This window comes from Budorcas taxicolor, chromosome 8 (assembly GCF_023091745.1).
Source record: "Budorcas taxicolor isolate Tak-1 chromosome 8, Takin1.1, whole genome shotgun sequence".
In the NCBI taxonomy this organism is placed as follows: Eukaryota; Metazoa; Chordata; class Mammalia; order Artiodactyla; family Bovidae; genus Budorcas; species Budorcas taxicolor.
Window position 1 is genome coordinate 40,944,931 of NC_068917.1, and position 16,523 is coordinate 40,961,453.

The 16,523-nt window shown below is 39.3% G+C and overlaps 1 protein-coding gene across 1 annotated transcript in view; it reads right to left on the reverse strand.

Moving 5' to 3' along the window:
* KDM4C (lysine demethylase 4C) overlaps positions 1-16,523 on the reverse strand; it is a 401,440-nt gene that overhangs the window by 117,833 nt on the left and 267,084 nt on the right. The window contains exons 16-17 of the mRNA XM_052644458.1: positions 7,188-7,243; positions 4,613-4,721 (exon numbers count right to left, since the gene is read on the reverse strand). Coding sequence (XP_052500418.1) covers positions 4,613-4,721; positions 7,188-7,243 — 165 coding nt within the window. The remainder of the gene's footprint in view (positions 1-4,612; positions 4,722-7,187; positions 7,244-16,523) is intronic.

Consider the following 16,523-nt stretch of genomic DNA (forward strand, 5'->3'; position numbering starts at 1 on the left):
ATTTGGGAGAGAATGGATACATGTATGTTTATGGCTGAGTCCCTTCACTGTTCACCTGAAATGACCCAGATAACCCCAATGGTATGGTCGCTCACCTAGAGCCAGACATCCTAAAGTGTGAAGTCAAGTGGGCCTTAGGAAACATTACTACAAACAAAGCTAGTGGAGGTGATGGAATTCCAGCTGAGCTATTTCAAAGTGTAAAAGATGATGCTGTTAAAATTCTGCACTCAATATGCCAGAAAATTCAGCAGTGCTCACAGGACTGGAAAAGGTCAGTTTTCATTCCAATCCCAAAGAAAGGCAATGGCAAAGAGTGTTCAAACTACTGTACAACTGCTCTCATTTCACATGCTACCAAGGCAATGCTCAACCTCCTTCAAGCTAGGCTTCAACAGTATATGAATTAAGAAACACCAGATATACAAGCTAAATTTAGAAAAGGCAGAAGAACCAGAGATTAAATTACCAACATTTGCTGGATCGTAGAAAAAGCAAGGAGATTCTCGAAAAACATCTATTTCTGTTTCATTGACTATACTAAAGCCTTTGACTGTGTAGATCACAAAAAACTGTGGAAAATTCTTAAAGAAATGGGATTACCAGACCACCTTACCGGCCTCCTAAGAAACCTGTATTAAGCAGCAACAGTTAGAACCAAACATGGAATAACAAACTTGTTCAAAATTGGGAAAAGGGTACATCAAGGCTGTATACTGTTACTCTGCTTATTTAACTTCTATGCAGAATATATCATGTGAAATGCTGGGCTGGATGACTCATTTCCAAAGAGCCAACTCACTGGAAAAGACCTTGATTCTGGGAAACATTACAAGTAGGAGAAGACGAGGGTGACAAGAAGGTAAGGGGTGACAGAGGATAAGACTCAACGAACATGAGTTTGAGCAAACTCTGGGACATAGTGAAGGAAAGGAAAGCCAGGCATGGTGCAGACCATGGGGTCACAAAGAGTTGGACATGACTTGGAGACTGAACAGCAATAACAATCACAACATTGTTAATTGGCTATAACCCAATTCAAAATAAAAAGTTTAAAGTTTGGGGGGGAAAAAGCAATCAAGGTTGCTCATTTTCTCTAAGAACTGCTGATGCAGTTCAGTCACTTCAGTTGTGTCCGACTCTGTGTAACCCCATAGACAGCAGCCCACCAGGCTCCTCTGTCCCTGGGATTCTCCAGGCAAGAACACTGGAGTGGGTTGCCGTTTCCTTCTCCAGTGCATGCATGCATGCTAAGTTGCTCCAGTCGTGTCCGACTCTGGGCGACCCTATAGACAGCAGCCCACCAGGCTCCTCTGTCCACGGGATTCCCTAGGCAAGAATACTGGAGTGGGTTGCCATTTCCTTCTTCGTCTATAAGAACAGGTAAAGTTAAAATACTAAATTGGATCATAAAATTAATAATTGTACAGTAGCAAATATACGTTGCCAAATGTTATTGCATTATTCACAAATAAGAAATTTAAACAATCAGCCAAAAGAAAAAAAAACCTCTAGGGATGCTTTTTAAAAGCAATTCAGAATTTCTATTTTGCCAGACTGCCACTTACTTCTTTCAACAAAGATATTATCTTCCTGAAAATGACAAAAATTTTCTCATCATGTGTATGCCTTCTCTGTGGACTAGGAGGTTCTCACCCAGGAGGGTGATTTTACCTCCCAGGATATAGCTGGCATTGCTTAGTTTCTTTCCAGTTTTGTTGAGAAGTAACTGACATACATCACTGTATAAGTTTAAGGCATACTGCATGATGGTTTGATTTACATATATTATGAATGAATACCACAGTATGTCTAGCTAACATCCATCTTCCCATATAGATACAACAAAAAGAAATTTAAGAAGGGAAAAAAATTATTCCTATGATGAGAACTCATGGGATTTACTCTCTTAGGAACTTTCCTACACAATACACAGCAGTCTCAGCTATAGTCATGATGTTGTCCATTACATCCACAGTAATTACTTACCTTATAACTAGAAGTTTATACCTTTTGGCTTCACCTGTTTGGTCAGGGATGCTGCGATCTATGATACACATGACAGCCATCTACAACAATTAATTTACCTAGAAGATCAACAGAGCCAAAGCCAAAAAAAGCCCAGTCTAGACTATGAGATGATAGAAGACAGGAATAAAAATCTTACTCAAAAATGTACCCCAAGTATTTGGTGAGGTCAGGTAATAACTGTTTGGTGAAATACACAGACGCAAACATCTAATTCCTATCCCTACCCCCTCATCTGTGTGAATAAGAAAAGAAGATGAACAATTTAGCATCCAGAAAAGGGCTGGCTATAGCTCCAGAAAAAAAGGGAAACGGACACGAGCAGACACACATACATTCACTAAACAGACATAGTAAAATACTCCATCTAGACTTAGGTCAGCTGAGACGAAATACGACATGAAACTACTGCTCCTACTTCTGGCTGGATGTACACTTATTCGATTAATTAAACTTCAAAAGAATATGCAACATACACAGTCAAGGTGGCAACCTTTGCCATTTTTGGAGGCCATCATCAGATTTCAGATTTCTAGATACAGTTTCTTGGCTGGCACTGAAATGATCCATGCTGGCCCTCCCTGTTCCATTAAAACCCCTCTGAGACTGGTACTTGTGAAAACAGATCACTAAGGACGATCTGTAGAGAAGAGCAGCCAGTACACAAGTCCTTAAAGGGAAGCATCAAGAGCAGTGACCACTTATTCCAAGGGGCCTTAATGTGATAACAGGAACCATCTTTTAGGAAAGAGACCCGAAGGTGGGTGTTAAATGCAGTGTTGGAATTTCTACAAATACATATTACTTGTAAATAAAAAAAAAATTAAAATGTAAGACATTTGTTATTATTTGTCACACTAAGCATTACGTTTTATAGTATGTAATGAACTCAACATTTTTCTTTATAACCTGCCTTACAATCCTAATTCTGGCAATTTTTTTGTTTATTTCTTTCTTATTGGTAGGTTGTTTTTCCTCCAATGAAAGATATTTTTTATAATTTTTAATGGACAAAACTAATGCATTCTGTCCTAATCATAAAGACCCAAGCAATATCCACAGATATAATATGTATCAATTGAATAATGAAAACAAGTTTATATAAGTAAAAAACAATAGAAGAAAAGCAGTTTGCACATAAAATGTAATGTGATATAGGATTTATTGTATTTTTTCTTTTTTCTGTACCAATTTTCAGCCTTTGGGGTGTTAAAATTTTTGCATTCAAACTGCACTTATAAACAAAGTATCAGCACAGTAAGACAAGAGAGAGGACAAAATTAAGGCTACATATGAGATTTCTTGAAATCAAGCAGAAACACAGCAGTTGGCACAGTCACAGAAGACACTACTTCTGCCTCTCTCTCATGGCAAGGTTAGTTTTTCTTTTTAAACTGGTGATCAAGATATAAGGTTGTAAACATTTTCCTTTCGAAGTTCATGAGCTGAACAACCTTACTCTCTTCTGATAGTCACCATCAACTTTGAAGGGCCATTTAAATGTCCTGGTTATTCCCATCTCATTCTCAAAACTTCCATTACCACACTCTGATCATGCTGGCAGATGATCTCATATCTGCCAACAGCAATCATTGGGCGTGGAAAGGGCCACGTATTTTCTAGCTATGTGAAATTCTTAATGGAGCTACAGTGGAAAATAACAGGGTTCGCTGAAAGACAGTAGAATAGAGTCTAAGTTCCTGAGACAGAAGTCCAGAGACAAAACACGCTGCTACGCAGTGGTGGAGAGACTACTAATGACAGAGAGAAACGCTCAGGTGGAGAGGCACAGCTCAGTGTCAGAAACAGTGGGAAGACCCCAACCAGAAGTAACAGGGACTAAAGAAACTGCAGGGTATTAAGTCCACTTGGAAGACACGCTTCAGCATCTGAAAGTCATGCAATCTACCTGTAGGAAAAATTCTCATTAAATATGAAGTATTAAGAGCCTGAACTAGTAATCTGCTGGCTCACAATTTAACAGAACTCCAAGATAACTTTAGTGTGGAGGACATTGAAGGCCTACCTTTCCATGAAAAAAGAGAAAAACAAAACAAAAACAATCTAACAAAGAGAAACAATGAGAAGATAACCAGCCAGAGAGTTGGGCAATTTAAATGAACTTTATCTGTTGGTGAGAAAATCCCTCGGGAATAATCAAATTTTCTCTGCAAGTCTCTTCTTGGTGAAGAGATGATGAAATCAAGTTAGATTCATTTTTTTAAGTCAAGGCCAACCAAAGACAGGCAAGAGACAGAAAGACTAAGCAATTCAAACAGAGATATTTGGATAATTTGGGTCAGTTACTAACAAACTTCACCGAAAGCCTTGAGATTGAAAAGTCACATTAATTCATGAAATGCGGTATTCCTTTGCCTCACTGAAGACATAATTCGTAGAAAGCTATATGCATACTTACAATACAACAGAAAAAGAATACGTGCAGCTAAGTAATTCAGGCTAAAAGGATAAAAAATGTAGAATAATTCAATGAAGCTAAGAAAAAAGTATGTGCATGAATAGACATATTCAGAACTTGAAATTAACACTAATTTATGAGGAAAAAAAAAGTATTGGCACTCACCAATTTTAACCTCTGTAAAGGTATTCTGCCTACATCTATCTGTGTCCTTTCTGGGACATTAGTAAACCGGACTTCTGGGACTGCAACGGCGCACATGACATGGGCCCACCTATAGGAAACGAGACAGAAATGTAAACAAATGTTCCCTAAACTTAACACGGCCTGTACTTCACCAGGAGGTAACAATTCACATGCATGACAAACACACAGATGAGAAAGCAAGCCCAGAGCACCTATGTCCATCACAAACAGACTCTCTGAATTTTAAAGCTATTGGATGATACCTGGATAGATTCAGTGCCACACCTGCCCACCACGGTGACAAGAACTAGGTGAAGACCAAAGAATTACTATCATTGTATTTATACATTTCTACATGTGACCTGGAAAATACTGAGATGCATGTCTGCTATTTCACTTGACATGAATTATAGAAGTGTTTAATATACTTAAGATAATTAATATGTGGCAAAAGATTAGTTCAATTAATAAAAGGTATGAAAATGAAATGAGTATACCACATAATCTTTTTACGTAATTCTGATGTCATGAAGCAAACCAGAACAAACAGCAAAAATTCTCTAAAAGAATTAATACAGATTAAGTCTTTCATTAAATTGTTTCTTATTGCAATCCTACTATAATCAGAGGAACCAAGAGATAAGGGGAAATGAAACTTAACTTGTTCCCTTGTTTCCTGCTAAAACCCTTGTGCTCAGTTCAGTTCAGTTCAGTTGCTCAGTCATGTCCGACTCTTTGCAACCCCATGGACTAGCACACCAGGCTTCCCTGTCCATCACCAACTCCTGGAGGTTACTCAAAACCTTGTGTATCTCCTTTCAAATTCTGAATCACTCCAGAAAAATGACAATGTCCTCATTAACACTATTAAGTTTCTCATAAATCTTATGCCTCAAACAAACATAAAGACTCGAGTTTGAAGAGATTTTGAAAGAATTATCAAATTTGTCAACTTATTTTTAAGTCAAAGCATGTTATTTCACTCACATAACAAAAGACTCCATCCTGCTTTTAAGACCACCAGGAGACAGAATAAGCATCAATCCCAACAGGGCACTCTTTCATATCTACATAAATGCTATAATTTATAGCAAACATTACTTCTTTTTGTCCTAGTCCAAGGGAAGGAAGAGAAGTCCTTACTGCCTCCATCTTTGCAGGAACTGCCTAAATCATCTGGCAGTCTGCACCACTCATGGAACAGTCCCAGAACCAGTCAATAGTTTTTAGCATAGTGTCAATCACATTAACTAAGACTAAGAGATGAACATCCAAAATTGAGCACACACAGTCTCTTAGACTAAACTTTACCAACATAGAAATGATGAATGCTTTTATTCTCCCTTATAATCGGTCAGAAACATGTCTGCATGCACATGATTACATGACATTACATTACTCCAGGAGTCTCAACTCCAGTGTCCATGGGGCCAGGCAGGATGAAACCAAAAACATATACTGGTAAAGCATGGTAACCTAGAGAAGGTCTACTCTCTTTAGGCCAAGTTCTCATCCTAACTGGTTACTGTCATATAAAGATGCACAATCATTTATCCAGTAAAGATGAAAATCTGGATTTTTATATAACTCTCAACTTTTAAAATCTGAATTAAATTCATAAAATGGTGTCAAGTAAAACATATCTTGGGGCTGGATGTGGCTCCCAAGTGCCAAAATACAACCTATACCTAAATCATTTCTACAAGTTTCTAATTTATAGGAACCTATAATTTGCTTTGGCCCCATCTTAAATGATTAAATTGGGTTATAAAGATAAAATTCAAGCAAAAATACATTTCAGCTGCTGCCATAGAAACATTACCCATCTTTTTTGTTCACTTATGAGTCTCTTCATATTTTCCAACTGTCCCCTTTAAACTGTAAAATCGATCTTTTCTCCCTGTGTTTCTATTTTAGAATATACATTTTCTTGTTAATTTACTGGTGTTAAAAGTAAATGGTTTTGTTCTAATACTATGATTATAATTGATTTCATTTATCTGAAGATAACAGATTTCACTGTTTTCAGGCATATTCTGCTTTTATTACAACAACAGCATTCATCAAATTAAAAACAAGAATTCCAATGGCACGAGAATACGGGCTGTCTTCAAGCTCTGTTAGTGAAAGAGGGGTTACTCCTTATGATGTCAAACACAGAAGAGACGCAGACTGAGAACACCTTTCCCCAGCAGAGGTGAATGTGCTGTCAGTAATGGTTTCTGGAAACATGTACAAAATCTCTACCTTGCACCTGAACAGCAAGAGCTGTGGAAGAGGGTGGGAGGCATGTTCAAGGAGAAGGGGACATATGTATACTTATGGTTGACTTTTGCTGTTTTATGGCAGAAACCAACACAACATTGTAAAGCAATTATCCTCCAATTAAAAATTATTTTAAAAAGATCAAATATTTTAACTTATTAATAAAAACAAAGCTGTGGAACAAATGTGTACAACAATGAGAAGCAAAGCACGCTATAAACCAAGAAGTTCAACACTCAACAGAGGAGAAGGAAATGATGAAATTCCACACAGTTAACGCACTACTTACTTATTGTTCTTAGTTTCCTTAAGAGCACCCCCTCTCAAATTGCAGAGACAGCACTCCTAGGGCAGAAACAAATGTCACACAATTATTACAGTCATGTAATAAAAGTCAGCACTATTTATCTAAATATCCCCATACAGTCTATTTTTTTATTTTAAATTAAAACTATCAGGAACTTCATGAAGAACTATCTCTTAACAGTTCAAGAGAGATGGGAAGGTGAGAGACACACACCCAAAAGTGTTCTGGGTGTGTGCATCTCCTGGAGGGAACTGTCATTATCCTTGCATCAAGAACGCCACTGCTGGGGGAACCTGTGTCACAGAAACTGGTGTGTGGAGAGGTAGGGACTAGAATTCCACAACAGAGGCACACACATACAACTCGGTTCCCTTGAGTTCTAGGAATCCATTCCTGTATACAGGATGGCTGAAAACAGAGTAATGGCAGGCTTTGTTCTAATACAGGGATAAGCAGGAAGCTCTTTATAAGAACACTCTTCACAAAAGTCTTTCTACGGGCAAATAGTGTTGGAAAAATTATTCTGATAAATGCTGGCCTTCCAGAAAAACAGAAAACAGTGCCGTAAAATGTATTCCTTTATCTTCCCCACATTGACTATATTTTTGGCACGTTAAAAAGTAACTGCATTTATGTCTTTATTTTGGGCTGCACTGGGTCTTTACTGTGGCGAGCTAGGGCTACTCTCTAGTTGTGGTGCAAGGGCTTCTCACTGCTGTGGCTTCTCTCGTTGCAGAACAAGGGTCTAGGCCATGCTGGCCTCAGTGGTTACTGCAGGTGGGCTCAGTAGTCGCAGCTACTGGGCTCTAGCACACAGGCTCAACAGTCGTGGCACACACGCTTAATTCCTCTGTGTCATGTAGGATCTTCCTAGACCAGCTATCGAACCTGAGTCATCTGAATTGGGAGGTGGATTCTTTACCACTGAGCTACCAGGGAAAGCCCTCTTTTTTGGCATTTTTATGTGTCTTAGATTGGCATATACTTTTCACTCCAAGATGACCCCCTTTACATAATAAAGATATACTTATCACTTCTCATTACAATTTTATGAAAAACTCCATAAGAAAACATGGCCAAAGAATAATGCAATGACTTCTGTTGGCCTAGAATTTTTAACTAAATAGCTAAGCAACTTTTTTATTTTCAACCTCAAGCTTGTACTCCCGGTTTACTGCACTAGTATCTTTTTTTCAATAGTTACAGGTTATTTGGTGGGTTTTTTTTTTTTCCGTCAAGCTGTCTATATAAAATTTCTTTATCTATTCTCCCAGGTGATCTCCTTTAAATGATTTTGACAGCTTTGCCCACGCCTGTGAAGATTAGATCCCTCTAACTTATCTAATAATAATGGGGTGTCAAACTCTGCAGAATTTATTTTTCTGAGAATAACACCAAAACTACTGAGGAGGATCAACATATCTACAGAACTCTTAATAGGGAGCAAAAAAAAAAAAAAAAACCAAAGAAAGAAAATACCAGAAATGTTCAATGGTTTTATTTGTCTGGGAAGTCTCTACACATTGATTTGAAATTTCCCCGGTGATTATTAAAGGCTCACAGTAGCAAAAAGTCCACAGTAGCTGCCCTGTGGACATCCATTTGACTACATCACAAACCCAGCTCAAGAACTTAATGGGGAACATTCTTTAGTGGAAAGCCATATTCCAGGGGCCTTTCAAAGAACTGGTTTTGATGAAATACACAACGAAAGGAAAATTTCACACTCAAAATATTGAAAATGAAAAATAGAACAATTTGAATTATTCAATAACATCCAAATTATTCAGTAACTATTTCATAAAACGTTTTTGACTTTCAGTATTTTTCCAGTAATTCAACACACTTTCTACAGAGACAGAATGAAAATAAAGCAAAACACAAGGTCAGATACTTTCATTCAATATAAAAAGATGTGAGTATGAAGTGGGAATGTGGGAAAGGAGAGCTGTAGACTGTGAGGAGTACAGACACTGAGAGAATTAGTTGTCTGATTAATGAAATTAGTAGTGAGAAGAAGCCTAAAGGGAAGAGGTGGCAGAGGTAAAAACAGCAAAGCAGCATGGAGGCTGCTCCATGCACCTGATTAGGATCACGAACAGGTCCATGTGCTGCAGAGCACAACTACAACAGGAAGAACATCCTATAAAGTGGAACCTGCAGATGCAAGACGTTAAGTGGAGTTGAGAAGACTCTCACCTGCCACAACATGAAGCTTGTTCTTTTGATACCTCCCTCTCACAAAATCTAATGGACAATTCAAAGTCCTTGGTTCGCCTAATCTCCTGGCTGCATTCAACATAACTGATTGCGCCTAAAACAGCTTCTTCCTGTGGTTTCTATAACCGGACAGTCTCCTCATTGTCCTCCACCTCAAGCTGATCCTTCGCTTTCTTTCACAGGCATCTTTTTCACACTCCTTAAACACTGTAATTTCTGTAGCAGGGCCTATTCACTCCTCTCTCCACACCTGTTTGCTGGGCATCTGATGCACTACCTTCATGCTCAGAAGGTCACTGACTCAAATATTTAACTTCTGTCATGTCTGACAATCCACAGTAATCTCAAACATATGTGCAAGACTGAACTCATGTCTTCTTCCCAAACCTGTACTCCTTCACCTTCCCAGCAGTGCCATCAACCAGCCATTCTAGCTCAGGTTAGACGGTATAATCTTCCTCTCATCTGAGATTGAATCAATTGAATTCTGTAACTCCCACCTTCCATGAGTTTCCCTCTAAACTGAACACATCCTTGACATTTCAACGTAAATGCTGATTCCTAAGGAGCGGTCTCCTAATCCCCTGCTCAGTTACTTCCGTCTTGTCCGTCTTGTTACTCTTGTTAACTATTTGTTGAATTCCTTCTCCTGTCTTCACTAAACTGTTAGCTCAGTGAGTGGCTGGCAGAAATTCCTTAGGTGACTCTTTATAACGACACCCAATAGAGAGAGCACCCTCCATAAGAATTTGTTAAATAAACGAGAAAATACGCCAAAATAGGCAGAGTGAAAATCCTGAAAATCATCAAAGCATCACAAAACTGCAAAGATTGCGTTCCCACACTTGTGGGAGTACTAAGGAAAGAAAACTTCAGGCTCCAGTGACTTAACATGGAGTTAAGAAACACTGATTCGACATAGAGTTATTTTCGCCATGATTTGCTTGAGTAGAAATCATATTTCTTAGTGAAGGACAAAAAAAAAATCTGTGGCCAAGTAAAGCTATTTTGATCTACATGATAACATGGTTTCTGTTTAATTCACTTAATTTGAAAAAAATAAGTAGGAAAGAATAAAATCATGTTCACTTATACCATTTTTCTTTTTTTGACTCACTATACCTCACGTAGGTTAAACAAGCTGGTCTGGTAGAAACACAAAGATGTCAAACTGTCAAGTCATTCATTTGTAAATTAATTTGAACTAGGGCTTCACTGATACCTCAGTTGGTAAACAGTTCACTTGCAAAGCAGGAAACCCAGGTTCAATTCCTGGGTCTGCAAGATCCACTGCAGAAGGGACCTGGGTTGGGAAGATCCCCTGCAGTTGGGAAAGGGTACTCACTCCAGTATTCTGGCCTAGAGAATTCTACGGACTATACTCCATGGGGTTGCAAAGAGTTGGATACCACTGAGTGACTTTCACTTTCACTTCATTTACTACTATTTATTCACCAAGTGGAGGTGACGGAATTCCAGTTGAGCTACTTCAAATACCGGAAGATGATGCTGTGAAAGTGCTGCACTCAATATGCCAGCAAATTTGGAAAACTCAGCAGTGGCCACAGGACTGGAAAAGGTCAGTATTCATTCCAGTCCCAAAGAAAGGCAATGCCAAAGAATGCTCAAACTACCACACAACTGCACTCATTTCACACACTAGTAAAGTAATGCTCAAAATTCTCCAAGCCAGGCTTCAGCACTACGTGAACCGTGAACTTCCAGATGTTCAAGCTGGTTTTAGAAAAGGCAGAGGGACCAGAGATCAAATTACCAACATCCGCCAGATCATGGAAAAAGCAAGAGAGTTCCAGAAAAACATCTATTTCTGCTTTATTGACTATGCCAAAGCCTTTGACTGTACGGATCACAATAAACTGTGGAGAATTCTTTACGAGATGAGAATACCAGACCACCTGACCTATCTCTTGAGAAACCTATGTGCAGGTCAGGAAGCAACAGTCAGAACTGGACTTGGAACAACAGACTGGTTCCAAATAGGAAAAGGAGTACGTCAAGGCTGTATATTGTCACCCTGCTTATTTAACTTCTATGCAGAGTACATCATGAGAAACGCTGGACTGGAAGAAACACAAGCTGGAATCAAGATTGCCAGGAGAAATATCAAGAACCTCAGATATGCAGATGACACCACCCTTATGGCAGAAAGTGAAGAGGAACTCAAAAGCCTCTTGATAAAAGTGAAAGAGGAGAGTGAAAAACTTGGCTTAAAGCTCAACATTCAGAAAATGAAGATCATGGCATCAGGTCCCATCACTTCATGGGAAATAGATGGGGAAACAGTGGAAACAGTGTCAGACTTTATTTTTCTGGGCTCCCAAATCACTGCAGATGGTGACTGCAGCCATGAAATTAAAAGACGCTTACTGCTTGGAAGGAAAGTTATGACCAACCTAGATAGCATATTCAAAAGCAGAGACATTATTTTGCCAAAAAAAGTTCCCTCTAGTCAAGGCTATGGTTTTTCCAGTGGTCATGTATGGATGTGAGAGTTGGACTATGAAGAAAGCTGAGTGCCAAAAAATTGATGCGTTTGAACTGTGGTGTTGGAGAAGACTCTTGAGAGTCCCTTGGACTGCAAGGAGATCCAGCCAGTCCATTCTGAAGGAGATCAGCCCTGGGATTTCTTTGGAAGGAATGATGCTAAAGCTGAAACACCAATACTTTGGCCACCTCATGCGAAGAGTTGACTCACTGGAAGACTCTGATGCTAGGAGGGATTGGGGGCAGTAGGAGAAGGGGACGACCGAGGATGAGATGGCTGGATGGCATCACGGACTCGATGGACGCGAGTCTGAGTGAACTCCGGGAGTTGGTGATGGACAGGGAGGCCTGGCGTGCTGAGATTCATGGGGTTGCAAAGAGTCGAACACGACTGAGCAACTCAACTGAAGTGAACTGATTCTTCAGGTTTCTTCCAAAATATAATTTCCTCCAGGAAGCCTTCCTTGCTTCTCCAAGAGCAGCCTTTGCCTATGTTAATAGCTCAGTAGAAGACAAGATCAGACAGGTCAATTTTTACCTTTTCTTTGTTTAAATAATACTTTATTGTCAGAAAAGAAAAGTGGTCAGTCTAAAATTAAATAGGTTGGTTAACTGTTGCCTGAAAAGCAGCTCGAGTTTTCTTAAGACTCTGTACAATGTCTGATATACAGAAAGGTTGGCACTGACCAAATATACTAATTGTATTAAGTATTGAACATCTTCAAATGAAGTGAAAGAATTGAATGAGGAAGTAGGAAGTGATAGTGTCCATCCGGACATTAAGTCAGTGAATTGGTTATCAATAATGAAAGGCTTCCATTAGAAGAATGGAGACGATATTAAAGGCCTGATTCATTTCAAAAAACATGCCAGAAACCATGTACCTTCAGTTCAGTTCAGTTATTCAGTCATGTCTGACTCTGCGACCTCATGAATTGCAGCACACCAGGCCTCCCTGTCCATCACCAACTCCCAGAGTTTACTCAAACTCATGTCCATCGAGTCCGTGATGCCATCCAGCTATCTCATCCTCGGTCGTCCCCTTCTCCTCTTGCCCCCAATCCCTCCCAGCATCAGTCTTTTCCAATGAGTCAACTCTTCACATCAGGTGGCCAAAGTACTGGAGTTTCAGCTTCAGCATCACTCCTTCCAAAGAAATCCCAGGGTTGATCTCCTTTAGGATGGACTGGTTGGATCTCCTTGCAGTCCAAGGGACTCTCAAGAGTCTTCTCCAACACCACAGTTCTAAAGCATCAATTCTTCAGTGCTCAATCTTCTTCATAGTCCAACTCTCACATCCATACATGACCACAGGAAAAACAAGCCTTGACTAGACAGGACTTTGTTGGAAAAATAATGTCTCTGCTTTTGAATATGCTGTCTAGGCTGGTCATAACTTTCCTTCCAAGCAGTAAGCGTCTTTTAATTTCATGGCTGCAGTCACCATCTGCAGTGATTTGGGAGCCCAAAAAAATAAAGTCTGACACTGTTTCCACTGTTTCCCCATCTATTTCCCATGAAGTGATGGGACCTGATGCCATGACCTTCGTTTTCTGAATGTTGAGCTTTAAGCCAACTTTTTCACTCTCCTCTTTCACTTTCATAAAGAGGCTTTTGAGTTCCTCTTCACTTTCTGCCATAAGGGTGGTATCATCTGCATATCTGAGGTTATTGATATTTCTCCCGGCAGTCTTGATTCCAGCTTGTGCTTTTTCCAATCCAGCGTTTCTCATGATGTACTCTGCATAGAAGTTAAATAAGCAGGGTGACAATATACAGCCTTGACGTACTCCTTTTCCTATTTGGAACCAGTCTGTTGTTCCATGTCCAGTTCTAACTGTTGCTTCCTGACCTGGATATAGGTTTCTCAAGAGATAGGTCAGGTGGTCTGGTATTCTCATCTCGTAAAGAATTCTCCACAGTTTATTGTGATCCATACAGTCAAAGGCTTTGGCATAGTCAATAAAGCAGAAATAGATGTTTTTCTGGAACTCTCTTGCTTTTTCCATGATCTGGCGGATGTTGGCAATTTGATCTCTGGTTCCTCTGCCTTTTCTAAAACCAGCTTGAACATCTGGAAGTTCACGGTTTCATGTATTGCTGAAGCCTGGCTTGGAGAATTTTGAGCATTAGTTTACTAGTGTGTGAAATGAGCGCAATTGTGTGGTAGTTTGAGCATTCTTTGGCGTTGCCTTTCTTTGGGACTGGAATGAATACTGACCTTTTCCAGTCCTGTGGCCACTGCTGAGTTTTCCAAATTTGCTGGCATATTGAGTGCAGCACTTTCACAGCATCATCTTTCAGGACTTGAAATAGCTCAACTGGAATTCCATCACTTCCACTAGCTTTGTTCGTAGTGATGCTTTCTAAGGTCCACTTGACTTCACATTCCAGGATGTCTGGCTCTAGGTGAGTCATCACACCATTGTGATTATCTTGGTTGTAAAGATCTTCTTTCTATAGTTCTTCTGTGTATTCTTGCCACCTCTTCTTTTTATCTTCTGCTTCTGTTAGGTCCATACCATTTCTGTCCTTAATCGAGCCCATCTTTGCATGAAGTGTTCCCTTGGTATCTCTAATTTTCTTGAAGAGATCTCTAGTCTTTCCCATTCTACTGCTTTCCTCTACTTCTTTGCATTGATCACTGGGGAAGGCTTTCTTATCTCTTCTTGCTACTCTTTGGACTCTGTATTCAGATGTTTATATCTCTCCTTTTCTCCTTTGCTTTTCACTTCTCTTCTTTTCACAGCTATTTGTAAGGCCTCCCCAGACAGCCATTTTGCTTTTTTGCATTTCTTTTCCATGGGGATAGTGTTGATCCCTGTCTCCTGTACAATGTCACGGACCTCTGTCCATAGTTTATCAGGCACTCTATCAGATCTAGTCTCTTAAATCTATTTCTCACTTCCAGTGTATAATCATAAGGGATTTGATTTAGATCATACCTGAGTGGTCTAGTGGTTTTCCCCACTTTATTCAATTTAAGTCTTAATTTGGCAATAAGGAGTTCATGATCTGAGCCACAGTCAGCTCCCGGTCTTGTTTTTGCTGACTCTACAGAGCTTCTCCATCTTTGGCTGCAAAGATGGAGAAGATAATCAATCTGCAAAGATCAGATAATCAATCTGATTTTCGTCTTGACCATCTGGTGATGTCCATGTGTATACATGTATTTTACTTCCCTTATTTAATAAGAACTTATTAAGTCACTAATTTCACAGGAAATTAAGAATCAAGAGATTGAATTACGTACCTAAAAATCATCCAGTCCAGGATGATTTACACTTTTCTGTAAATAACCAGATATTTACTAACTTGGGCTTTGTATAACTACAAAGTTATTGCAACTAAATTCTGCCACTATAGGACAATATGTAATCAAATGGGTGTGGCTGTATCCCAATTACAATGTTATTTACAAAAGTAGGCAGTGAGCTGGACTGAATCCACAGGTTTTATTTTCCAACCCCTAGTGTTAGTTACTCAAACGTGTGAGGCTCTGCGACGCCTTGGATTATAGACCACCAAGCTCCTCTATCCATGAAACTCCCCAGGGAAGAATACTGCTCTGGGTTGCCATTTTCTTCTCCAGGGAATCTTCCTTACCCAGAGATTGAACCCAGGTCTTCTGAATTGCAGTCAGGTTCTTCATCATCTGAGCCACCAGGGAAGCCCAACTAACAAAAACAGCAACTGAGTTTAAGCTCAGGCTTTCTTGACCAAATGTCCACACTCTTTTTCTCCAGTATCTTCTACCCTATGTACAAGGCAAGGCACAAGACATCAAAGTAGAGAGCCAAAATAAACAGGAGAACTGTGCCTGCTCTGGGAAGCTCCCAACTGAGAAGGGAGAAGACCTGTTTGTACTCAACAAAACTGTGAAGAAAATAAAAGCAAAGGGCATAACCAACTCCCCATTTCCTCATTTCTATAAATAAGATTTCATTTTACTAATCACCTCAAAAGAACTCATATCATAAAACACCGTTATCAAGCAGCATATATTACATAATGATCTGTGTTTCCATTTGTTTTACTAACATAGCTAATAATAAAACTTTTCATTGGTATGAGAATAAATTGGTAAATTTATCTCCACTTCACCTTCAAAAATGATACCATTTTACACAAAAGCAACATTTTAGTCTGTGCCATCAACCTTCAGGCTAAGCGAATCCAATTTAACTGAGAGGAAGAATAAACTAGAGAGGCAGCCACATCCTGGTGTTCAACAAAATGCAGATGGCCAAGGTTCAAATCATTGTTCTACCATTTACTACTGGTATGACCTCTGGCTAGTTACTTACCTACTTCCTCTGCTTTAGATATTTCACCTATAAAAGAGGAAAAAATACTACTTCCCGAGATGAGTTAATAAATGTAACGCATTTCATAAACACACAACAGCAGTGGTCAACTATGTGAAAGGTTAATTGTGGTTCCAGGCTACTTAAATATAACATTGCCAGTAGATGATCTAGGTATAGCAATTTAGCAGGAAATGAAATATGTATCTGTCATTAGTAATTCTCTTGAGATACAAAATGCAAGAAGAAGAACTAGAGAGAAAAGAAAACTCTCCATAACCCCAAA